This window comes from Gymnoscopelus microlampas, assembly GCF_963454915.1.
Source record: "Gymnoscopelus microlampas genome assembly, chromosome: 2".
Taxonomy (NCBI): domain Eukaryota; kingdom Metazoa; phylum Chordata; class Actinopteri; order Myctophiformes; family Myctophidae; genus Gymnoscopelus; species Gymnoscopelus microlampas.
The window spans coordinates 5,668,514-5,696,062 of NC_139939.1; the positions used below are offsets into that span (position 1 = coordinate 5,668,514).

Here is a 27,549-nt window from a genome sequence, read left to right on the forward strand (position 1 = left end):
TGAATATGAGTGCAAATTTTGAATATCTACAATTTTTTTTAAAGTGATCATTTGTAACTTAAATCTTTGCTTCTGGGGGATTCTACAAAATGTCTTTTAAATCCTAACAGTTTTTTGAAAAAACATATGTTGCTGTACAAGTTCTCAAACTTTTTCATGTCAAGGGCCCCGAAGATTATATGTATTTGGCCGTGGACCCCCATATCAAAATATGTTGTTCCAGGGACCCCCAGAAGCACAGATCGGAGTTCAACATTTTCGCTTTAAAACATATATACATTCAAAGATTTGCAATTCAAAGTTCACCTGGAGCCCCCCTTCTTACATCTGACAAAGTTGACCCCAACCACGTAGGCGCGCACACACACATGCACGCACGCACGCACACATACACACACACAAACACACACACTTGTGTTTTTCAGACATTTTAACCACCTAAGGCATGACAAAGAAAAAACTCATGACAAACTCATGACAAAGAAAAAGTAACAGATCTACAAGCCACGTCAGCATCGTGATATGTTGTGAGCTTGTAGATCGGCTATTTTTTCAAAACTTTTTGAAACATTATTTTAACAGTGTTATTAGTGTGCTCCACAATTATTTATTTCAACTAAAATCTGATGAATACAGTGTCTATTATTGTTTGGTTCTGTTTATGATGCAGAGATCAATATTTCATGTTGGTTTTCATTTGAACAGTTGCGGTGTTTATGGTCCAGTACCAACCAAGTTCCTGGGGAAGCTCATCTGTAAAGCAGCAGAACAGGAAGAAGAAACAGGAGAGAAGATTCTGGAATTGTTGTCTTCTGTGTGTAATTACAAAACATTCCCCTTTGACCGGGTTGATTGGTTCGACAGGAAGTATCAAAGTGATGTACTATTGGACATATACTCCTATGTGAAGAACTATGAGACTCAAACAGGCAGAAGTGTTCTTCCAGCATTACAACCAGTTTACCAGTCAGTTCCTACAGTCTGGTACATAGACCTCTCAGAGAGAAAGGTCTCCCTCCTCCTAGAGGTGATGAAACTCCAACCAGAGAAGAAACCAGTAGAGCTGACAGGCTGGTCTTTTGAAGAGAGTGAAGTGAAGATCTTCCTTCAGTGTCTACCCTACATCTCACAACTCAGGTTACTGTTTTTTTCTCTCATTGAATATTTTGTTTACATATGAAAGCTATATCGTTAGCTTATTTGAAGATTATAAGGTATGATTTAAGCGCTCTTACATATTTAACATATTCAACCTGGTGTCCCTATTTGGTCCAGCCATTATATAGTAGGCGAAAAATAGAGAAAGTATCAGATCTATAAGCTCACAACACAGTCACAAAGCTGTTTATTAGGATTTTTGCCACAGGCTGTGGGATTGGTACACAGTAAAATCCTGAGTGTTAATTTAACTCAGAGAGTGTACAAATGTAACCAAATGGACCCTTATATTACCTTTGTACACTCTCATAGTTACAAATGGTTAAATGAACATTGATGATTTTACTGTGTAGTCGTGGTCAGGACTGTGTGCACCCCTGGATATGGACTAGGAAAACATTACACGCACGCACACACACGCACACACACACACACACACACACACACACACACACACACACACACACACACACACACACTCAAAAATAGCGGATATACAGGCTCACATAACGTTGCTATGCAACACGTTGTGAGATTTTAGATCTGCTATGTATGCTTTTCTTTTTCTTTTGTTACTTTTCGAGAGATGTATGAGGTAGTTAAAACATTCAGATCTACAAGCTCACAACACAGTTGCAGAGCTGTTTATTAGGATTTTTGCCACAGGCTTTCTGATCTGTACACTGTAAAATCCTGAGTAATAATTTAACTCAGAGAGTGTATACGGGTCCATTTGGTTACATTTGTACACTAACAGTACAAATGGATACATTAACACTGAGGACTTTACTGTGTAGTCACGGTCACAGTCCCAAGTGTGCACGTGTGTACCCTGGATATGGACTAGTTTGTTGACTAGTGTTAGTGTAACCATTGTCCTATGAAAAGATCACAACACTGCAGTTCTGATAACAATGATGTTAACACACAACTCAGCAGTCATTCATGTTTACACATATAGTATCATACAGAAATCCTTTATTCTCTGATTGTATTCTTACTTATGATTGGTTGTATCATAGCAGTGTTTCCCATATGGGTCGGGAACCATTTTTGGGTCACAGACCCATTTTTATGGGTTGTGAATAAAACTTTTTAGATTTTTTTGCATTTCTTTTAATTATTTAAAATAATAATAATAATAATTCAGACAGATGCCAGGTTTATTTGTTGACCTGGCATCCTACTAATAGTTAGAATACTTATTTTGTGATATTATACTGTTTAGACTGATACTAGTGGTTCTCAAACGACTAAATGACCAAATGACCCCCAAAAAATGATGTGTGTTTAGGCCTAGACCCCCATCAGAAAAGGTATTGCCAGTGACCCCAGAAGAGAAGATTTATGTAAAAAAAACTAAAAATTCTAAATTATAAAATAAATTCCAAACATTTTTGATATTTTGAATAAAAAATAGCACATGTACAACCTCACAGCGCGGCACGAAGCTTGTAGATCTTCTATTTTTGAATAGCCAACATTTAAATGAATACAGTGGTTAAATGAGTGTGATGTTATATTACTAATTTTGCTGAGGACCCCCTGGAACCCCCATTAGGACCTTTTGAGAACCACTGCTCTATACATTTGATGTATTTACCTTGCTTACTGTAAGTCACTCTGGTTAAAGATAGTCTGCTAAATACAGTAACTAAATTGTAAAGAATTATAATACAAGTAGAGAGAGTTTTTCTTTCTTAATACAAAGAGCTGTGCAGCATATCCAGGATAGAAGCAAAGTGCAGAGAGAACAACATAAACTTTATGCTATAACTATATAGAATACATCAGTGGTTCACCTGGAGCCCCCTTCTTACATCTGACAAAGTTGACCCCCACCACGTACTCGCGCGCTCATACACACACACACACACACACACACACACACACACACACACACACACACACACACACACACACACACACACACACACACACACACACACACACACACACACACACACACACACAAACACTCTTGTGTCTTTCAGACATTTTAACCACACAAGGCATGACAAAGAAAAAACTCATGACAAACTAATGACAAAGAATAAATTGCAGATCTACAAGCCACAGCACGTCAGCATCATGATGTGTTGTGAGCTTGTAGGTCGGCTATTCTTTTTAAACTTTTTGAAACATTTATTTTAACAGTGTTATTAGTTTGCTCCACAATTATTTATTTCAACTAAAATCTTATGAATACAGTATCTATTATTGTTTGGTTCTGTTTGTGATGCAGAGATCAATAATTCATGTTTTCATTTGAACTGTTGCAGTGTTTATGGTCCAGAAGCAACCATGGTCCTGGGGAAGCTCATCTGTGCAGCAGCAGAACAGGAAGAAGAAACAGGAGAGAAGATTCTGGAATTGTTGTCTTTTGTGTGTAATCACAAAACATTCCCCTTTCAGGTTCACAACACGAAGTATCAATGTGATGTACTACTGGACATATACTCCCATGTGAAGAACTATGAAACTCAAACAAGCAGAAGTGTTCTTCCAGCATTACAACCAGTTTACCAGTCAGCTCCTACAGTCTGGTCCATAGACCTCTCAAAGAGAAAGGTCTCCCTCCTCCTAGAGGTGATGAAACTCCAACCAGAGAAGAAACCAGTAGAGCTGAGAGGCTGGTCATATGAAGAGAGTGCATTGAAAATCTTCCTTCAGTGTCTACCCTACATCTCACAACTCAGGTTCATGTTTTTTCTTTCATTACATATTTGTTTAAATATGAAAGCTATCTCATTAGCTTATTTGAAGATATTGAAATATGATTTATTATGCACTCTTGTGTATTTAATCACTTTCAACCTGGTGTCCCTATTTGGTCCAGCCATTATATATACAGTAGGCGAAAAATAGAGAAAGTATCAGATCTATAAGCTCACAACACAGTCACAAAGCTGTTTATTCTGATTTCTGCCACAGGCTGTGGGATTGGTACACAGTAAAATCCTCAGTGTTAATTTAACTCAGAGAGTGTACAAATGTAACCAAATGAACCCTTGGGTTACATGTGTACACTCTCATAGTTACAAATGGATAAATGAACACTGAGGATTTTACTGTGTAGTCGTGGTCAGGACTGTGTGCACCCCTGGATATGGACTAGTAAAAAAATATATTACAAAGAGAGAGTTTTCTTTCTTAATACAAAGAGCTGTGCAGCATATCCAGGATAGAAGCCAAGTGCAGAGAGAACAAAAGAAACTATATGCTATAACTATATGCAATATATCAGTGGTTCACAACCTTTTTTACCTTGGAGCCCCCCTTCTGACAAAGCTGAGACCCCCCACATATGCGTGAGCGCGCGCACGCACGCACGCACGCACGCACGCACGCACGCACGCACGCACGCACGCACGCACACGCGCGCGCGCACACACACACACACACACACACACACACACACACACACACACACACAAACTTGTTTTTTGTCATTTTAACCATTTAAGGCCTATACTGATAAAAATAAAGAAAAGCAAAAATAGTGGATCTACAGGCTCACATCATGTTGCTATGCAACACGTTGGGAGGTTGTAGATCTGCTATGTTTGCTTTTCTTTTTCTTTTGTTACTTTTCGAGAAACGTATGAGGTAGTTAAAACATTCAGATCTACAAGCTCACAACACAGTTGCAGAGCTGTTTCTTAGGATTTTTGAATGGAAGTGCCAGTTTCCTCTCTCGGATTTTGGGAGTTGTAGTTCCAGACTCTATATAGCATTCAGAGGTTGTGGAATAGTTGTCTGGCTACGCGAGACTACACATGTAGTATCATACAGAGATCATTTATTCTCTGATTCTTACTTATGATTGGTTGTATCATAGCAGTGTTTCCCAAAGAGTGGGTCGGGGACCATTTTTGGGTCACAGACCCATTTTTATGGGTTGTGAATGAAAATCGCTTTTTAGATTTCTTTGCATTTCTTTTAATTATTTAAAATAATAATAATAATAATAATAATAATAATAATAATAATAATAATAATAATAATAATAATAATAATAAGGGTAATAATAATAATAATAATAAGGGTAATAATAATAATAATAACTAGAAATGTGCTCCTCGGAGCACAAGTCTCCGCCAGCAGACTTGTGTTGGGAATGTTGGGAATGTTCTAATTCTTACAAAAAATAGAACATGTTACTGTGTCATAGTAACATGACACAAGTGTCCTATCCGTCTGTATAAGTGTCCTATCCGTCCTGTCTGTATAAGTGTCCTATCCGTCCTGTCTGTATAAGTGTCCTATCCGTCCTGTCTATGTAAGTGTCCTATCCGTCCTGTCTGTGTAAGTGTCCTATCCAATTGTTACAGTATCCGCCATTTCGTGATTATTCCTGTCTTACCTCACTTTGAAAGAGGCACAGACTCTTTCAAAGTGACACATGTATTTATAGGCCGCTATACGTCACTAGCCAATCAGATCACACTATTTCACCGTATTGTCACGTGTCACGTGAGGCTTGACCAATGTTAGTCCCAGTTTCAGAAAGTGAAAACAAACTCTCTTGGCGGAGACAACAATAATAATAATACGATTTTTGACAACCATGCAGTCTTATGCAAAGGTTAAAATATAATTTAGATAGCATGTTATTCAGACAGATGCCAGGTTCATTTGTTGACCTGGCATCCTATTAATAGTTTGTATAGTTTCAATACAGAATATTTATTTTGTGATATTATACTGTTTAGACTGATACTAGTGGTTCTCAAACGACTAAATGACCAAATGACCCCCAAATTGATGTGTATTTAGCTGCAGACCCCCATCTGAAAAGGTTTTGCCAGGGACCCCAGAAGAGAAGATTTATGTAAAAAAAAACTAAAAAATTTGAATTATAAAATAAATTCCAAAAATGTTTATATTTTGAAAAAAAAAACCCTAAAAAATAGCACTACAACCTCACAGCGCGGCACAAAGTGACACACTGTGAGCTTGTAGATCTTCTATTTTTTAATAGCCAACATTTAGATAGATAAAGTGGTTACATGAGTGTGATGTTATATTACTAATTTTGCTGAGGACCCCCTGGAACCCCCATTAGGACCCTTTGAGAACCACTGCTCTATACATTTGATGTATTTACCTTGCTTACTGTAAGTCACTCTGGATAAAGATAGTCTGCTAAATAACTAAATTGTAAAGAATTATAATACAAGTAGAGAGAGTTTTCTATCTTAACCCATTAAGACCGGAACTGTGTCATTTTTTTGCTATAACCATTATCTTTGGCATACTTTGGGCTATTCAAAAATAGCAGATATACAAGCTCATAGCGCGGCACCGTGCCGCGCTATGAGCTTGTAGATCAGCTATTTTGGGGAAAAATCGTGAAAATGTGTGCAAATTTTGAATATCTACAGTTTTTTTAAAGTGATCATTTGTAACTTAAATCTTTGATTCTGGGGGATTCTACAAATGTCTTTTAAATCCTAACATTTCTTTAAAAAAAGGTATGTTGCTATACAAGTTCTCAAACCTTTTCATGTCAAGGGCCCCTAAGATTATATGTATTTGGCCGTGGACCCCCATATAAAAATATGTTGTTCCAGGGACCCCCAGAAGCACAGATCGGAGTTAAACATTTTCGCTTTAAAACATATATATATATTCAAAGATTTGCAAAAATGTTCACAATAGTTAAAAAAAATAGCCAAAGAAATCTAAAATTACACAAGATGCGTTCTTAATGGGTTAATACAAAGAGCTGTGCAGCATATCCAGGATAGAAGCAAAGTGCAGAGAGAACAACAGAAACTATATGCTATAAGTATATGAAATACATCAGTGGTTCACCTGGAGCCCCCCTTCTTACATCTGACAAAGTTGACCCCCACCACTTACGCGCGCACGCACGCACCGCCATGCACGCACGCACGCACACACACACACACACACACACACACACACACACACACACTTTTGTTTTTCAGACATTTTAACCACCTAAGGCATGACAAAGAAAAAACTCATGACAAAGAAAAAATAGCAGATCTACAAGCCACAGCACGTCAGCATCATGATGTGTTGTGAGCTTGTAGATCGGCTATTTCTGTTACTTTTTGAAACATTTATTTTAACAATGTTATTTAAGTGCTCCACAATGATTTATTTCAACTAAAATCTGTATCTATTATTGTTTGGTTCTGTTTATGATGCAGAGATCAATATTTCATGTTGGTTTTCATTTGAACTGTTGCAGTGTTGATGGTCCAGAACCAACCAAGTTCCTGGGGAAGCTCATCTGTGAAGCAGCAGAACAGGAAGAAGAAACAGGAGAGAAGATTCTGGAATTGTTGTCTTCTGTGTGTAATTACAAAACATTCCCCTTTGACCGGGTTAATTGGTTCGACAGGAAGTATCAAAGTGATGTACTATTGGACATATACTCCTATGTGAAGAACTATGAGACTCAAACAGGCAGAAGTGTAATTCCAGCATTACAACCAGTTTACCAGTCAGTTCCTACAGTCTGGTACATAGACCTCTCAGAGAGAAAGGTCTCCCTCCTCCTAGAGGTGATGAAACTCCAACCAGAGAAGAAACCAGTAGAGCTGACAGGCTGGTCTTTTGAAGAGAGTGAAGTGAAGATCTTCCTTCAGTGTCTACCCTACATCTCACAACTCAGGTTACTGTTTTTTTCTCTCATTGAATATTTTGTTTACATATGAAAGCTATCTTGTTAGCTTATTTGAAGATAATTAGGTATGATTTAAGTGCTCTTCTTACATATTTAACCATTTTCAACCTGGTGTCCCTTTTTGGTCCGGTCATTATACAGTAGGCGAAACATAGAGAAGGTATCCGATCTATAAGCTCTATAAACACAGTCACAAAGCGAGGATTTCTGCCACAGGCTTTGGGATTGGTACACAGTAAAATCCTGAGTGTTAATTTAACTCAGAGAGTGTACAAATATAACCAAATGGACCCTTGGGTTACATGTGTACACTCTCATAGTTTTAAATAGATAGATGAACACTGAGGATCTTACTGTGTAGTCGTGGTCAGCACTGTGTGCACCCCTGGATATGGACTAGTAAAACATTATACAAAGAGAGAGTGTTTCTCTTTCTTAATACAAAGAGCTGTGCAGCATATCCAGGATAGAAGCAAAGTGCAGAGAGAAAAACAGAAACTATATGCTATAACTATTATGCAATACATCAGTGGTTCACAACCTTTTTTACCTTGGAGCCCCCTTTCTGACAAAGCTGAGACCCCCCACATATGCGTGCCCACACACACGCGCACGCATGCACACACGCACATACAGTACGCACGCACGCACGCACGCACGCACGCACACACACACACACACACACACACACACACACACACACACACACACACACACACAAACTTGTGTTTTATTATTTTAACCATTTAAGGCCTATACTCATGAAAAAAAGCAAAAATAGCGGATCTACAGGCTCACATCACGTTGCTATGCAACACGTTGTGAGGTTGTAGATATGCTATGTTTGCTTTTATTTTTATTTTGTTAATTTTTGAGAGATGTATGAGGTAGTTAAAACATTCAGATCTACAAACTCACAAAACAGTTGCAGAGCTGTTTATATAGGATTTTTTTGCCACAGGATTTCTGATTTGTACACTGTAAAATCCTGAGTAATAATTTAACTCAGAGAGTGTATACGGGTCCATTTGGTTGCATTTGTACACTGACAGTACAAATGGATACATTAACACTGAGGACTTTACTGTGTAGTCACGGTCACAGTCCCAAGTGTGCACGTGTGTACCCTGGATATGGACTAGTTTGTTGACTAGTGTTAGTGTAACCATTGTCCTATGAAAAGATCACAACACTGCAGTTCTGATAACAATGATGTTAACACACAACTCAGCAGTCATTCATGTTTACACATATAGTATCATACAGAGATCATTTATTCTCTGATTGTATTCTTACTTATGATTGGTTGTATCATAACAGTGTTTCCCAAAGAATGGGTTGGGAACCATTTTTGGGTCATAGACCCATTTTTATGGGTTGTGAATAAAAATCGCTTTTTAGATTTTTTTTTCCATTTCTTTTAATTATTATTATTTTGTATTATTTTTGACAACCATGCAGTCTTATGCAAAGGTTAAAATATAATTTAGATAGCATGTTATTCAGACAGATGCCAGGTTCATTTGTTGACCTGGCATCCTATTAATAGTTTGTGTAGTTTCAATATACAGAATATTTATTTTGTGATATTATACTGTTTAAACTGATACTAGTGGTTCTCAAACGACTAAATTACTAAATGACCCCCAAATTGATATTTATTTAGCCGCAGACCCCCATCTGAAAAGGTTTTGCCAGGGACCCCAGAAGAGAAGATTTATGTAAAAAAAAAATGATATTTTGAAAAAAAAACAAAAAAATAGTACATGTACAAACTCACAGCGCGGCACAAAGTGACGCACTGTGAGCTTGTAGATCTTCTATTTTTGAATAGCCAACATTTAAATGGATAAAGTGGTTTAATGAGTGTGATGCTATATTACTAATTTTGCTAAGGACCCCCTGGAACCCCCCATTAGGACCCTTTGAGAACCACTGCTCTATACATTTGATGTATTTACCTTGCTTACTGTAAGTCACTCTGGATAAAGATAGTCTGATAAATAACTACATTGTAAAGAATTATAATATTTAGCTATAACCATTATCTTTGGCATACTTTGGGTTATTCAAAAATAGCAGATCTACAAGCTCATAGCGCAGCACCGTGCCGCGCTATGAGCTTGTAGATCAGCTATTTCTTGGGAAAATTGTGAAAATGTGTGCGAATTTTGAATAGCAAAAAAAAAAAAAAGTGATAATTTGTAACTTAAATCTTTGCTTCTGGGGGATTCTACAAATGTCTTTTAAATCCTAACAGTTTTTTGAAAAAACGTATGTTGCTATACAAGTTCTCAAACATTTTCATGTCAAGGACCCCCAAATTGATATGTATCTAGCTGCAGACCCCCAGCTAAAAATGTTTTGCCAGGGACCCCCAAAAGAGAAGATTAATGTAAAATGTAAATTATTGAAATATTTCCGAACATTTTTGATATTTTTTTTAAAAAATGAAAAAGATAGCACATGTACAAGCTCACAACGCGGCACAAAGTGACTCACTGTGAACTTATAGATCTGTTTTAAATGCATAAAGTGGTTAAAAGAATGTGATGCTATATTACACACTTGCTGAGAACCCCCTGGAACCCCTCATTAGGACCCTTTGAGAACCACTGCTCTATACATTTAATGCACGTGTTTACCTTACTTACTGTAAGTCACTCTGGATAAAGATGGTCTGCTAAATGCCTACATTGTAAAGAATTATAATACAAAAAGAGAGAGTTTTATTTCTTAACACAAAGAGCTGTGCAGCATATCCAGGATAGAAGCAAAGTGCAGAGAGAACAACAGAAACTATGCTATAAGTATATGCAATACATCAGTGGTTCACCTGGATCCCCCCTTATTACATCTGACAAAGTTGAACTCCCCCATGCATACACACGCACGCACGCACACACGCACACACGCACGCACGCACGCACGCACGCACGCACGCACGCACGCACGCACACACACACACACACACACACACACACACACACACAAACACTTGTGTTTTTCAGACATTTTAACCGCAGATGTTGTGAGCTTTTAGATCGGCTATTTATTTTACTTTTTTAAACATTTATTTTAACAATGTTATTAGTGTGCTCCACAGTAATTTATTTCAACTAACATCTGATGAATACATTATCTATTATTGTTTGGTTCTGTTTATGATGCAGAGATCAATATTTACTGTTGGTTTTCATTTGAACTGTTGCAGTGATGATGGTTCAGTACCAACCAAGTTCCTGGGGAAGCTCTTCTGTGAAGCAGCAGAACAGGAAGAAGAAACAGGAGAGAAGATTCTGGAATTGTTGTCTTCTGTGTGTAATTACAAAACATTCCCCTTTACTGACTGGCTTGATGAATTGGAAGACAGGAAGGCTCAATGTGATATACTACTGAACCTATACTCCTATGTGAAGAACTATGAGACTCAAACAGGCAGAAGTCTTATTCCAGCATTACAACCAGTTTACCAGTCAGCTCCTACAGTCTGGTACATAGACCTCTCAGAGAGAAAGGTCTCCCTCCTCCTAGAGGTGATGAAACTCCAACCAGAGAAGAAACCAGTAGAACTGAGAGGCTGGTCAGATGAAGAGAGTGAAGTGAAGATCTTCCTTCAGTGTCTACCCTACATCTCACAACTCAGGTTATGTGTTTTCCTTTCATTTAATCTCTCTCTCTCTCTCTCTCTCTCTCTCTCTCTCTCTCTCTCTCTCTCTCTCTCTCTCTCTCTCTCTCTCTCTCTCTCTCTCTCTCTCTCATTCTCTCTCTCTCATTATTTATTTTGTGATATTATACTGTTAGACTGATGCTGTTGTAGGTTCTTGGTTTACTTATGATCCTATATTTCGGAGGCACTACACTGTCTCTATACCAGTGGTTCTCAAACATTTTCATGTCAAGGACCCCCACATTGATATGTATTTAGCCGCAGACCCCCATCTGAAAAGGTTTTGCCAGGGACCCCAAAAGAGAAGATTTATGTAAAAAACTAAAATATCTAAATTATTGAAACATTTCCAAACATTTTTTTTATATTTTTTAAAAGACATTCAAAAATAGCACATGTACAAGTTCAGAGCGCGGCACAAAGTGACGCACTGTGAGCTTGTAGATCTGCTATTTTTTAATAGCCAACATTTAAATGGATAAAGTGGTTAAATGAGTGTGATGCTATTTTACTTTGAGAACCATTGCTCCATACATTTGATGTATTTGTTTACCTTGCTTACTGTACGTTGCTATGGATAAAGATAGTCTTAAAAGATCGTAAAATCCTAAGTGTTCATTTAACTCTGAGAGTGTAAGGGTCCACTTGGTAACATTTGTACACTACATTGTATACACAGATAAATGAACACTGAGGCTTTACTGTGTAGTCACAGACACACCTTCATATCCAGGATAGAAGTAAAGTGCAGAGAGAACAACAGAAACTATATGCTATAAGTAAATGCAACATATCAGTGGTTAACAACCTTTCTTTTTTTCCTTTGACCCCCCCCTCTTACATTTGACAAGGCTGAGACCCCCCCCCGCCCATGCGTTGTGAGCTTGTAGATTGGCTATTCTGTTTTACTTTTTAAAAAAAATGTTTTAACAATGTTATTAGTGTGCTCCACAACAATTTATTTAAACTAAAATCTGATTAATACATTATATATTGTCTGGTTCTGTTCATGATGCAGAGATCAATATTTCATGTTGGTTTCATTTGAACTGTTGCAGATTTCATGGTCCAGATCCAACCAAGTTCCTGGGGAAGCTCATCTCTGAAGCAGCAGAACAGGAAGAAGAAACAAGAGAGAAGATTCTGGAATTGTTGTCTTCTCTGTGTAATTACGAAGCATTCCCCTTTATTGACTGGGATGATGAATGGGAAGAAGAGGACAGGATCGGGTGTCAAAGTGATGTACTACTGCACCTATACTCCTATGTGAAGAACTATGAGACTCAAACAGGCAGAAGTGTTCTTCCAGCATTACAACCAGTTTACCAGTCAGCTCCTACAGTCTGGTCCATAGACCTCTCAGAGAGAAAGGTCTCCCTCCTCCTAGAGGTGATGAAACTCCAACCAGAGAAGAAACCAGTAGAACTGAGAGGCTGGTCATATGAAGAGAGTGAAATGAAGATCTTCCTTCAGTGTCTACCCTACATCTCACAACTCAGGTTAATGTTTTTCCTTTCATTTAATCTCTCTCTCTCTCTCTCTCTCTCTCTCTCTCTCTCTCTCTCTCTCTCTCTCTCTCTCTCTCTCTCTTTCAGATTATTTATTTTGTGATATTATATTGTTTAGACTGATGCTACTGTAGGTTATTGGTTTACTTAAAATAAATGATTAAAACAATTTTTGATATTTAAAAAAAAAAGGCAAAAATAATAGCACATGTACAAGCTCACAGCGCAGCATGAAGTGACGCACAGTGACGCTATTTTTGAAAAGCCAACATTTAATGGATAAAGTGGTTAAATGAGTGTGATGCTATATTACTTTGAGTGCCCCCCCCCCCCACACGTGCGTTTGTACCAAGGGGCCAGCCTGACATATTTACATTGAAGCCGATACGGAAGAGGGACAGTTCATATGAATGGCCTGTATGGTGCCGTTTTACCCCTGTAGGTGTCAGAAAGAATATTCTCTCATTGTAAGCGGATGGGTTTTTGACAAACTTTAGACTAGATTTTTTTACCTTAATAAAAATAGTCATAAATACTATATGCTTCCAGTCGCTAGTTTAAAGTCTCCTTTCAATCATCAGGATATGCGTTTTGCTAAATTATGGTCCCAATTATTTTAAAATTGACGATAAAGTAGGCTATGCTCCAGGAGGGGCGGGATTATTTGATTGACAACCTACACAACCAATAGCATTCATTCCCCGCCCCCGCTCTTGATTGACAAGCTACCCAACCAATAGCGTTCTTTGGGGATTGTTTTCCGGTTCCCTGGTCACATGTCTAGTTGACCCGCCCAGTGGCGTCAGTTCAGCAAAAGCTAAGGCATGGCAGCAGTAGGGTGACCTCATGCACTCGCGCGCAGCACGCGTGCATGAGGACCCCCAATCCGCCCAGAACTTTTTTTTTTCCGGTTCTGGGCGGATTGGGTTCGTTTTTTTCCAGTTTTTGGTTACTTTATTTTGGTTTTAGGGTTAGGATTCGGGTTAGGTTAGGGTTATGTTATTTAATTCTTATTTTTGCCTGATTTTACAGATTTATTATCAAAAAAATTAAACACAATTAAAACTTAAAACTTTTTTGCAAAAAGTGGGGGGTATGAAATCTTCTCTGTAATAGGAGTATGATAATAATACTTTGGATCTGATGGATAGGGTTCTGTGCAGACTGCAGTCCATTTAGAAACACTTGGTTGGACCCTACCTGCTCGTAGTGTCACTGTTGCCTGGTCCATTGCTCCTAACATTATCAGAATGGCAGCTGCTCTGATCTCTGATGACCATAACATTCTCCTCTTCAATACCTTCGGTTTTGGTCAAACTACCCCCCAACTTGGAAGCACCAGGAGGTTGTTTGTTTATAATTATTCACAACGTGGTCGTTAGTTTGAGTCTTGGCGGGGGTTTATCACTCGGTAGCTTTCACTGTTTTAAAATACTTGCTTAAATATGCACACTTTGCAGCTTTGCACAGATAGCTCTTGTATCCTCTTATATGTTGTTGAGCTCCTGATTATTTTCTTTCCGACTTGTATTCCACCAACAACACGTGATTTAATTCACTGCTTGTTCACAAGAACGCCTCGTCCAAAAAAAACACTTGCCCCAAAACACACACCCATTGGCAGGGTGAACTGTCTGTGAACTGTTTTTTGGCCGCGCAGCTTAAAAAACTTTTTGGGGTTCAAACCCGCCAAAACACTCCCAAAATGCATAGAAAACTATGCATTATACCTATAACACAATTGTCTTACACCTACATTATAGGCTGATAACGCAGATAGACAGAGACATTCATGGATTTATTTTTAAAAGTACATTTTATTTTTTTCCCCCTGGAGCCAGGGTATGGCAGCTGCAATACCCTGCCATACCCAATTGACGCCTCTGGACCCGCCCCCGCTTTGGTCACATGTCTGGTCTCAAGCAATAGCGTTTGATTTGCGACGTGCCCTTTGGTATATATTAAAGATGGCGGATTGCACATTCCTGAACAATCGGCTTCATTTACGGTCTGTAGAAACCAATGGCGTGACGCTGTCCATTCATTTTATACAGTCTATGGTTTGCACACACACACTTAACCACTTATGGTCTTTAATCATGACAAAGAGAACAATAGCCGATGTAATTGATTTGCTCAACAATAATGTTACATGTGTGCGTTAGTTGTGATGCGTTTTAAGCTTGTCGATCTGCAATGTTCGACACCATGAGGGAGTATAAAATAAAGCTCTGTAACTCTTGTGACTTTATCCCATCTAAAGATACACTTTGTTCTTCACAGCTTAGTTATTCTTATAATAGTTTTAGGAGTGAAAAACAGCAATAGCATCTGTATTAATGCTTAACATTATTACGTCTGTGATGTAACATTTTCTTCAATAACTCATGCACGTTTCAGATGTAAAGCAGGATTCTTCCAGCACACGTGTAAATCCATCACTGTTAGATCCAGAGAGGAGGTGGAACAGCTGGTCTCTCTCCTCCGTCTCCTTGATTTCACCCTGGTGCTGACAGGACAGTTATGGACAAACACCTGCAAGTCTGTGGGGAAAGTTCTGCAACTCTGTGGCTCTAGAGTGGATCTGGTCCTGACACCCAGCAAGATCTCTCTCAAAGGAGTTTCACTGCTTTTTAGACATGTAGCACAAATCCAAAGCCTTGGGTAGGCTATGATTATAAAGATATTGGCTATTATTCCTAAAGCCACGTTACCTTGGCTCTGAAACATATGAGGTAACTGTGTAGTTAAGACCAGAGTGTTAATTTTCTTTACTTTTCATTGATTTTCAGGCTGTCTGAAAGCATGGTGTTGCTACTTTTTCGATGGGTAAGAACAGGACGTTTGCCCTCTCCAGTGGCTATTGGAGAGCTTTCCCTTCTGAAGACCACTCCACAATCAGAGAGACTATTGTCCAGGGTTGTTAGTAATGTGGCATCCCTGCTGAGACACTGGTCAGTCAGATGTTTGGACATGACCAAGTCCACCATCCATTCATACCTCCTCCTTCCACTGTTGAGTCACCATGATCAACTGACAATCAAGTAAGGCTGTTTGTTTTGTTGAGCCATAAAACATGTCAGTGATAAAAACCTTAACCAACCTTTATTGTAAACATGTTTATTAATGTATCTACATGCTGTACGCTGATCCATCATTTCATTAGACTGTGCCCAGAGGTTCTGCAGGAGCTAGCTGGTGTTGTGTTTACAGCTCAGGATGAGGACTTGACAAAGTGTTTCCTGGAGAAGGTTGGTGGAGATCTGACCTCCTGCTCTCTAGACTGGGAGGTTCTTCTCTATCTGATACAGCAGTAATCAGCCCAGATGATCACTGTGGACTTGAGGAGGAACAGGATCTCAGAGAGAAGCATCACAGGTCTTTTACCCTTTCTGGACAGAATTTTATTTAAAAGGTGAGTTTAAAATTACCAGTGAATGTAACTTTGTTTCCTTGTGTTTCTCAATGAAATGTAGACAATATTATTTGACAATACAAAATAATAACTAATACATTTAATTGTACACAGTTAGTGTTGTTACTGTAATTGTAATTCAACATTCTATACCAACAATAATCCATGTTTTCAGACCCAGTCCCAGCTTTACATTGGGTGCCATCAGAGAGACATATAAATGTCATTCCAGTGACTGTGTGACCAGTTTATTGAGGTCATTAGAACATGTAATCAACCTGAACAACACAGAGCTGGACACAGTGGACTGTGATGCTCTGCTCTTTACCCTCAAACACTGTGACAAAGTGACACAACTCAGTCTGTTGTGGACCTCCATACCACCAGAAGCAGTTAAGAGCATCCTGTACTCTCTGGACAAAGTCTCTCATCTCAGGTAGGTTGGATGTAGCCAATTATCAATGCTGTAACATGCATTTAGATTATGCAATGTGAAGATTATGATTATGAATATATTATCCTAAATGGGTAATTCAAGGTGTGTAGTTGCTTTTTATTTTTGTGCACCATATTTGATTATGATATTAATTAGTGAAGTGATGATTTAAAGGTAGGGTCCATTTTTAGCGGTGCCAACCGCTCTAAGCTTGACTTTGTCTCCGTGTCTGTCCGTCCGTCCGTCCGTCCGTCCGTATGAGCGCGGGATGAGCACGGCAAAGAAGCAAACAGCTATAACTTCCGTTTGCAGCATGCCACCAAGTCCAAATTTGGTATGTGGACTTAGACCACCAATAGGGACGAGCATGAATTGATGACGTTATCAAAGAGGGGTCCAGGGACCCCCAGCGCCCGTATGAGCACGGGATGAGCACGGGATTTTAAACAGCTATAACTCCAGTTTGCAGCATGCCACCAAGTCCACATTTGGTATGTGGACTTAGACCACCAATAGGCACGAGCATGAATTGATGAAGTTATCAAAGAGGGGTCCAGGGACCCCCCGCACCCGTATGAGCACGGGATGAGCACGGGATTTTAAACAGCTGTAACTCCAGTTTTCAGCATGCCACCAAGTCCACATTTGGTATGTGGACTTAGACCACCAATAGGGACCAGCATGAATTGCTGAAGCCCCGCCCCCTCTGTCTTCCCATTGGCTGGCCTTCAAACAGCCATAACTCAAGTTCGCAGCATGCTATGGAGTACAAATTTTGTACATGGACTAAAGCCAGCAATAGGGACTAACTGTCATTACTTAAGCCCCGCCCCCTCTGTCTGCCCATTGGCTGGGCTTTAAACAGCCATCATTCCAGTTTGCAGCATGCTACCAAGTACAAATTTGGTAAGTGGACTCAGACCACCAATAGGGACGAACTGAAATGAGTTAAGGCCCGCCCCAAAGGCACCGCTTCCTTCACACAGGGTGTGATTTTTTTGTATTATTATTTTTTTTGTTAAAAGGTTAAAGTACTATATTCTGATAGTAATCATTGCTACAGAGCGTTTGTTCATTCACAGGGATCTCTCCAGCTCTTTAGTAAACAGAATATAGTACATTTTCAGGTAGGTGACAGCATTTAAGCCAATCAGGAGAGAGCACTGAAAATGCATTCTCTGTTTAATAAAGAGCTGGAAAGACATGGGAGACTCCTTTTACTGAACAAACACTCTATAGCAATGAGTACTATCAGAATATAGAGATATTTAACACTTATTTTAACCAAAGTAAATCACAACCCTACCTTTAATGTGTTACTGTATATTGTACATCCTCATACTAGTGTTGACAGGAGTCTGCTGCTGGCGTTCCTCCACTGCTGCACTACCTGTCAGACACAGCAGGGGGCAGCAGCACCAAGTCTGCTCAGAGCTCTACAGTACAGACTGAATCTGTCCTGCTCTTCCTCTGTGGACCTGTCAGAGCAACATCAGGTGGTGGCTCTGTCTCTGACTGTCACACACTGCAGGGACATCTCTACTGTCCTGGGACACAGCAGCAGCAGCAGCCAGACACACAGCTCATCCTATCAGACTGTGAGGTAGAGGACAGTGGGCTGGACCTGTTGTTCCCTGTCCTCAACAGAGTCCATCTGAGGTGAGAAGGACAACACTTTGCTGCCTGCTGTTGCTTTTTCATCACTGGTCTTATGTGTTGACTAGAAGCAGGTTTACAACTGCTCATTGTTGTGTATTTCTTGTCCAGATGCAGTAAATCCCTCCTTCTCCAGCTCCTAGCTATCTCTGGTCTCTGTGGGCAGTGAAAGGAACACAGTGATGCGAGCAGGTTCCCTGGCTGGAGCCCTGGGTGGAGAGCTGGACCTCAGTGAGACCAGACTAGATCAGAAGGCCTGCAGATGTTTGGCCCTGGTTCTGGAACACTCTGAGGGACTGACAGAACTGGACCTCAGTCACTGTCACCTCACTGACCAGCTACTAGAGACTCTGATCCCCCACCTGCACAAAGCACACGTCCTGGAGTGAGTAGTGTTATAGAATGGAGTGGTGTGTGTGTGTGTGTGTGTGTGTGTGTGTGTGTGTGTGTGTGTGTGTGTGTGTGTGTGTGTGTGTGTGTGTGTGTGTGTGTGTGTGTGTGTGTGTGTGTGTGTGTGTGTGTGTACAGTAAGTGTGTCCATGAGATACTAATCTATTCATTTGTTCTTTCTCTTCCTTGTGTTGTTGTAGTCTGAGTCACAACAAACTCACTGATGCTCTAACAGACAGATTAGTCCAGCTGCTCTCCATCAATACCTCCATCCAAACTGTACGGTGAGTAGAATGGACTTGTTATTGAATGTGTGCATTATTAATAGAAGAACCTAATGTTCTCAGGTGTGTAGAGAAGTCAATCATTAACATGGTTTACATTATCTGCTGATTAAAATGTTCAATCCTTTGATGTCTTTCCAGACTCTTCAACAACTGCTTCAAGGACAGAACCCCCTTTCTGAAAGACAAACGCTTTGAAATATGGTGAACCAATCAACAGCAGGCTCTGAAATGTGGTGAACCAATCACCAGCGAATGTGTCATGGTACCCCAAAATGTTCTAGTCATGAGTCAACTGTGCTTAATGGGAAAAGCCTGACATATGAAATATTTAAACTTTTGTCAAATATGAGCCAACATTTTTTCCCAACTTTTTGTCTCTCTGGTGACACTGGCTTTTATTGAAATTGTCCTCAAAGAAATGTTTAAATGTAATATGTTTCTATTTATAGGCTTAAACATGTTAATCATGTTTCACAAATATCATTAAATTAGTTTCATAAAACCAAATGGGAAATGGGAAAACAGAATTACACAACTTAAGGTAGATTTGTTGTCTAAAAATTCAAGCCATGCGGTGTATTCAATAGCTTTTTAATGCCTTCATGAATTGAATTCAATGAATTAAAATAAAACTGTATTTAATTTAAGACCACAGGCAACAGTGGTGATTTTTTACATTTTAATTTTTCTTAACCAATGTAGGAAATGTATCAGAGATCAGAGGGGTCAAATGTGGCCAATCAGGTGTATCAATCAGGTTCTGTCCACAAACTGTGTGATGATGAAATATCATTGTTTGTTATTTGAACATAGTGATATTTCTGTAAATATACAGCTCTGGAAACAATGAGGAGATCACTCCATTCTGTTATTAAATCTCAACATCTCTACATGATGTGTAGAGGTGATTATTGTTTGGACCCAATGTTTTATACAATTGTGTCAATATAGTAACTAACTAACTAACTGTCATTCCATTCTACTGTCTGTTAAATATTAACATAAGTATGTATATTACATTTTATTGTATTCATATTGCACTTTACATTTGAAACAAACCTCAAAGTTCCTCAACCTCAACAGAATTAAAAACATTGGCATAAAACAATCTAAAAAAGGAGGGTTTTATTAAAAAGTAAAGTCTTTAGTCCTCTTTTGACAGCATTGACAGGCTGTGGAGCTCTTAGGCCTAGCTGGTCCAGGAGTGAGTTCCACAGTCGAGGGAAGCTGAGCCTGGTTCTACTTAAGGAGGTACAGATTAACAGTAAGAAAATAATAATTTTACTCATCAACCAGCTAAACTGATCATTCTTTAGTTGTCTCTTACTTTTTTCCTGACAATTATATCATCTGTCATATAATGGGCTACACAATAATTCAGAGGCGGGGGGGGGGGGGGGGGGGTCGTCAAAACGTCGATACATTTTGACAAATCACATACATTTGCCCAACACAGGGATGCTAGTAGTGTTAATGTGGTTAACATCCATTTTAATGAAATAGTTAAATTGTGATGTTATGAAACATTATGAAACAGATCAGATCAGTCTACATCAGTGGTTCTCAAACCTTTTCATGTCAAGGACCCCCAAAATGATATGTCTTTGACCGCGGACCCCCATCTTAAAATATGTTGTTCCAGGGACCCCCAGAAGCAAAGATTTGAGTTACAAATGTTCGCTTTAAAAGAATATATATATTCAAAGGTTTGCACACATTTTCACGACCTTTCAAAAATAGCAGATCTACAAGCTCATAGCGCGGCACCGCTTGTATATCTGCTATTTTTGAATAGCCAAAGTATAAACGGTTACAATTATTGTGATGCTATATTAACACATTTCCCTGGGGACCCCCTGGAACCCCTCCAAGGACCCCTGGGGGTACCCGGACCCCACTTTGAGAACCAAGGGTCTACATTACCCAAAAGGAAATGCATGTATTTCATTCAGTCTGACCTGAAGCAGGGATAAAACATATGGCCATAAAAAATGATAATGACTAGAGGGGATATTAAAAGCAGAGGCATGGACGGTTATCATGTTTTAAAGTACTTATTGGACCTTACAAACAAACTGGTACCAAAGAGATCTGGCCTCTTTAGGAGATCATTCTGCTCTGGTCCTTGGATTAAGATTGGAGAGAAAAATCCAGATTGTTGTCCACACGGGGGAGCTGTTGGTTTATCATTATAACAAATGCAGGTTAGGATTAGGGGTTGAGGTTAGATTTATGCCTGAGTTATATTTAGTTGTGCTCTGGTGTCATGTGAATAGCAGAGCGTGTAGATTGGCTATTTCTGGCTACGGTTAGGGTTAAACATGGCAAAACAAATAAATGCATGCCTCAGGGACCAGGGTGCACTATACATTTACCTCCAGCCCCCGGAGAAGCACGAGAGCCCGCCTGCCTCAGCATCCCAGGACTTTGTGTTGGGTGAGAGGGATTACCACTAGGGACCATTCAACCTCTCAGGCAGTGGTGGAAAAAGTACCCAAAGTACCCTTTACTTAAGTAGAAGTACCAATACTGCAATATAAAAATACTCTGTTACAAGTAAAAGTCCATAATTCAAAATTGACTTGAGTAAAAGTACAGAAGTATTGGCATCAAAATGTATTTAAAGTACCAAAAGTAAAAGTGCTAAAATATTGGAAAATAGCAGATCTACAAGCTCACAACGCGTCGCGATGCGACGCGTTGTGAGCTTGTAAATCGGCTATTTTCAAATAGCCTATGTATGAAATAGGGCTAAAGTGGTTAATGTATGTTTCATAATGTAATAATTTATATCTGAAAAGTAACTAGTAACTCAAGTTTTCAAATAATTGTAGTGGAGTAAAAGTACAATATTTGCCTCTGAGATGTAGTGGAGTAAAAGTATTGGAAATTGGAAATACTCAAGTAAAGTACAAATACCTCAAAATTGTACTTAAGTACAGTACTTAAGTAAATGTACTTAGTTACTTTCCACCACTGCTCTCAGGTGGGGGCTTTGTAGCATCACAGGATATTACTGGCTGAGGGGGATTCCCCAGCATGTCCCAGGGTGCACACACATTGTTTTTATTTTTGTTGCGTTATTGTCAGTTAATGATGTTGTTATTTACATGGGGAATGTGTTGGGAGAGAAATGTGTGAGTTATGTGGTGTTATCATTTGTGTAACCATGTGGTAGAGGGTCAATCATGGGAATCACCCCTCCTCCATTGGGTGCGTTGGAATTGAGTTGGTTTAGTTTTGTGGTTGAGTTATAAATAATAATAATAATATAGTTATAATGGCTCTGGGTTCACTGGTCATTACATGATTATGGAGAAGAAGGTAAACCAGTGTGCGGATGTTTCACCTTCTTCTCCTTGATTCTTACCTTGATGTCCAGAACCTGGACTAAATACAGGTACAAGATGTGAATCTCCTCTGTGAACCATTACATGTTTATGATTTTTTTTAGAGTAGCCAATCATTTTTTACCCCATTTTCCCCCGCAATTTAGTCGTTATACCAATTGACTCACCTGCTCACAGGTGCCCCCCGCCCCCAGCCCGTAGGAGTACGTGTGGTGACACATATCACCTTTCCCGCCCGGCTTCCCTCCCCTGCGAACACGGGCCAATTGTGTTCTTATAGACGCTCGACAAAGCCGGATGCACCGCGGTGGATTCAAACCCACAACCTCCGTGGTGGTGGGCAGTGACTTCACCACTGCGCCACCCGAGCGCCGATTATGACACTTTTATGATCACTAATCTCATCATTTAGTTTAGACTCTGATGTTGAGTTGGTTTGCATCTCATTATTCCATCTGAGCAGTCAGCATTTATATGTTGCACAATGTATTCATTTACCCAGGAGATCCACTGTTATACACTGTGTTTGTGTGTGTGTGTGTGTGTGTGTGTGTGTGTGTGTGTGTGTGTGTGTGTGTGGTGTGGTCAGGGTAGGAATTTAAACTTGGATCAATGAATAAGGAATTGTTTCCAAATCACTTTGTGCTGGTTCTCACAGTGTGGTGTTGACAGGCCGCTCTGCCTGTCATTGTGATTGTAACGCTGGGGGTTTCTCCTTTGTTTCTGCCTGAAGGACATGAGCTGCTCCTCCAGCAACAGGCCCAAACACGGCACAACGCTCTCCGAAAGCAGGATTAGTTCCACGTCCACAACCAGGATCGTATGAGGAATCTGCTCTGGCACGTGGTGCGAAGACAACCTACCATTAGACCATTAACACACTGATGTACAGATAGAGCGGTCTTACATAGACACAGAGTGGTACAACAAACACACTGCAGAACATGGCCCAGAGCAGGAAAACATGGCTCAGTGACTGGTTGTTTCCAAAGACTACTTTGACTTTGGATTTGTTCACCTGCGCAAAGATTAGTTGAACTGAAAAGGTCATCAAAAAGGTGGTTGAAGACGGTTACAGTTTAAGGCCAGACCGCACCAATGCAACTAGTCGCAACTCCTTGCAACTGCCATTGGGGCTAATGGTTGCAAGTTGCAAGTTGTTGTTATCTTGATGATGATGCTATCTTGAAGTTAGTTTGATGTTAACTTGACGTTAGCTTGAAGAAAGGGGTCCAGGGTTCCAGGTAATATGTAGGGTCAGGTTTGTGTGACGGGTTTTTTCATTTTATCATACACGCCCCCTTCCTATACAAACCCATTATAACGTCAAAAGGAGTTCACCCGAAAAGATTACTTATTTTCTATCAATTACACAACCCATGAAGCATTGAATTCATGGAAATTTCTTTCTTTTTGTCGCAAAGATGCTAATGTATCCGGTAGGACTTAAAGAGTCTCCTTTGAGTCTCCTACCAGAGAGACTGCCGTCATCAAATTATTGCCTTAGGAATCAAACAAATCTCCATGAATTCAATGCTTTAGTTTATGGGGTGTGTAATTGATTAAAAAATAAATCATTTTTTGGGTGAACTACTCCTTTAAGTGAGTGGTTATTCATTGGTTTGATTATGATAGAGACATATATCGAAAAGAGGTCGGGTTCAGGTTTAAAATGTGTACCTGTCGGGTCGAGTCTGACAGTTGCAGTTACCGACCGGGCTCAGGTTTCAGTTTGATGCTCATACAGACCTGTAAAGAGCTATACCTTCACTTCTCCAAATGGGATTTTCCACAAAATTGAAATTGCAATTCTCTTTAACATTCTTTTTAAACATCTGCATCATTCTGCTCTTGTTGTGTATTGAATATTGTTTCATTTCTACAAGATTCACCTATATTCTTAGTATCTGATTCCTTCCTCCATTCTGCCATAGAATAAGAAACGCTCACAGAGTGAGAAATAATGATAGAAAAGTTGTTGTTGTACGAAGCTGGATGACATCAAATGAACCCAACCGTTACCGTTTCCATGACAACATAAACACATTATGTTGGAGTTTGCAAGAGGCTTATAAAATCAGCTCCGAGGTCGCTCCTTAAAGTCAATTAATGGGTTTATAAGGAGAGGGCTTGGAGAAAGGATAAATTAGCCACATTGACTCTCATTGAATGCTATTGAAGGATCTGCTGACAGGTGGCATTCATCTGAGAGCTGAATGGAGTCTTAACAACAAAACAATGAACCATGGGGTCAACACATGGTGGGCTTATAAAGGCTAATAGAGGGTCTTATATTCATGAGCAGACTAATATCCCTCCTCTCCTCTCCTCTCCTCTCCTCTCCTTGCCTTTGTCTGAGGCTGTAACGTTTCTTAAGACCGTTTGTTCCATTCCTGTGAATCCTGTCCAGTATAAAGATTATGGTAAGGAGGCAGATCTGTGTGTGTGTGTGTGTGTGTGTGTGTGTGTGTGTGTGTGTGTGTGTGTGTGTGTGTGTGTGTGTGTGTGTGTGTGTGTGTGTGTGTGTGTGTGTGTGTGTGTGTGTGTGTACGTGTGTGTGTGTGTGTGTGTGTGTGTGTGTGTGTGTGTGTGTGTGTGTGTGTGTGTGTGTGTGTGTGTGTGTGTGTGTGTGTGTGTACGTACGTGTACGTGCATCTACGCGTGCATGTGCATGTGAATGAGGGATATCATTGTTCTGACGACTTGAAATGGCAAACGACAGACGGTGCACCAATCAGGCCGCCCGCCCCCCACGGTATTCTCTCTCTCTCTCCCTCCAATAGGAGTCCAAAGGTGGACGAACAACATAGCGATGCCCCTCATAAAAGCTTCTTTAGGTGTCTTTAGCGCGGAAACCATCTGTGCCTCTCATGCGGCGTGAACAGGATCATCGAGTCTCACAGAGAGTCTCGTGAATGGACTCCGTTTGTGTTCCGTATAAGAATGGTTTCACAGCACATCTGCCCGTGTTCCATTCACTCCCATTGAGCCTCCCGTCATTTGGCACACTCAATTAAGCCCTCATAATCCCTTTATTGAAAGCGCAGGGGGCTTCTGTGAAACACGGCGAAGTGCCCCCTTCCCTGGAAAAGTGGCAACAAATGAGACTTTAGTGAGCGTTTTGTTTGGAAGGGGAGGGAGTCTCGGTCAGAGATTGATGTGACTGTGGTAGAAAAGGAGCGTGACACTGCAGCTGCTGATAATCCGCCGGCGTGCTCCCTCGTCTATTTGTCGGCCATTGTTCCCCTGGCTTATGGGCTGCCTTTTCACTCCACTGTTACAATTAATTAGAGCAGTGGTTCTCAACCTTCTTCCCCCCCCCCCCCTGCTCTGGACCACTAGCACATTATTATAGGCTCTATGCACAGCAGCCATATTGGAAAGAAATTGGGCCTCTTCTTACTTCCTTCACAGGTGTTACCAATGATACTAATGAAGGCTCTGTTCCATTCTGGTCAGGGTGCTGATATCGTGCATTTTGGCTCACTAGAAACACTCCATTTTGGTTCCCAAATGGCCCCTTATGGTGGGTGTGTCACTCTCAGAGTTATGGGGGTCCTTGAAAATAAGACAACCACTATGCCACACTAAATGGAACAGAGCCTTAATTAGTAACATTGGTAACACCTGTGAAGGAAGTAAGGAAGGGGACCAATGCATTCCCAATATGGCTGCTGCGTGCATAGAGCCTATTTCGAGCAATCCTCAAGGACCACCCCAACCCAACCCACCTCCCCACAGCAATTTTGCATAAGGCATAAGACAGTCGTTTAGGTTTTGTTTATTTGCGGCGTTGTGCGCTTGTATCAGCCACCGTATTTTCGGTGTCTGACAGCGATCTATAGCCTGATGTACGGAAGATGGAGATGACTGGACACGCTGCATCTATAGGCTCTATGCACAGCAGCCATATTGTCACTTCCTTCACAGGTGTTACCAATGATACTAATGAAGGCTCCATTTAGTCTAGCACAGTGGTTTAGTCTAGCACAGTGGTTTCCACGACCCCCATAACTCTGAGAGTGTATAAATGGAACCAAATGGACCCTTACGGGTCCATTTGGTTCCATTTGTACACTCTCAGAGTTACACACCTGTAAGGGGCCATTTGGAAGCCCATGAGGGTCCCTGGACCCCAACTGTAGACCCACTGGTGTAACAGAGTGTTTCCAGTGAGCCAACATGCACAGTATCAGCACCCTGACTCTGTTTGACCAGAATGGAACAGAGCCTTCATTAGTATCATTGGTAACACCTGTGAATGTCTTCATAATATGGCTGCTGTGAATAGAGCCTATCTCATGCACAATGTGTTGTGAACTCTTTTGCACCTTATAGTGTCTAATCTCATTCTCATGTGAATACTGTACCTGCTGTAGCCGAGGGCGGGACGGTTAACTCGAAGAAAACGAGCACTCCTTTTTCAATCTGACTGTTTTTTCAATCATACCGTAACATATTTATATTTGATATATAAACTGCAACAAAAGATCAATGAATAGAACACACAGTAGGCACAACATGTAAAAATAGACCCATGCAGATATAATCAATGAAACGAAAAGTGGCACGAACATTTTAAAGAAAAGGCCTTAGCATAGAGATGGGTAGAAGAAATGTAAAATATGACACTGAGGGCCTTATCTGAGGATCTGAGGCTGCGTACAGGCAGTGGTGTAAAGTAACTAAGTACATTTACTCAAGTACTGTACTTAAGTACAATTTTTAGGTACTTTTACTTTACTGGAGTATTTCCAATGTTCAGTACTTTTACTTCTACTCCACTACATCTCAGAGGCAAATATTGTACTTTTACTCCACTACAATTATTTGAAAACTTTAGTTACTAGTTACTTTGCAGATGTAAATAATTACATTATAAAACATACATTAACCACTTTAGTCCTATTTTATACCTAGGCTATTTGAAAATAGCCGATCTACAAGCTCACAACGCGTCACATCGCGACGCGTTGTGAGCTTGTAGATCGGATATTTTCAAACATTTAGTACTT

The 27,549-nt window shown here is 40.1% G+C and overlaps 1 protein-coding gene across 1 annotated transcript in view; it reads left to right on the plus strand.

Annotated features, from left to right (window-relative positions):
- The window catches only part of LOC311035437 (uncharacterized protein), a 44,323-nt gene extending 24,069 nt beyond the window's left edge, over positions 1-20,254 (plus strand). Inside the window, exons 10-22 of the mRNA XM_084043634.1 lie at positions 706-1,143; positions 3,441-3,863; positions 7,385-7,816; positions 11,037-11,468; positions 12,551-12,991; positions 15,401-15,664; positions 15,793-16,044; positions 16,167-16,415; positions 16,591-16,851; positions 18,197-18,510; positions 18,619-18,892; positions 19,098-19,181; positions 19,323-20,254. Coding sequence (XP_083899760.1) covers positions 706-1,143; positions 3,441-3,863; positions 7,385-7,816; positions 11,037-11,468; positions 12,551-12,991; positions 15,401-15,664; positions 15,793-16,044; positions 16,167-16,317 — 2,833 coding nt within the window. The 3' untranslated portion in view covers positions 16,318-16,415; positions 16,591-16,851; positions 18,197-18,510; ... (1 more) ...; positions 19,098-19,181; positions 19,323-20,254. The remainder of the gene's footprint in view (positions 1-705; positions 1,144-3,440; positions 3,864-7,384; positions 7,817-11,036; positions 11,469-12,550; positions 12,992-15,400; positions 15,665-15,792; positions 16,045-16,166; positions 16,416-16,590; positions 16,852-18,196; positions 18,511-18,618; positions 18,893-19,097; positions 19,182-19,322) is intronic.
- The last annotated feature ends 7,295 nt before the right edge of the window (positions 20,255-27,549 follow it).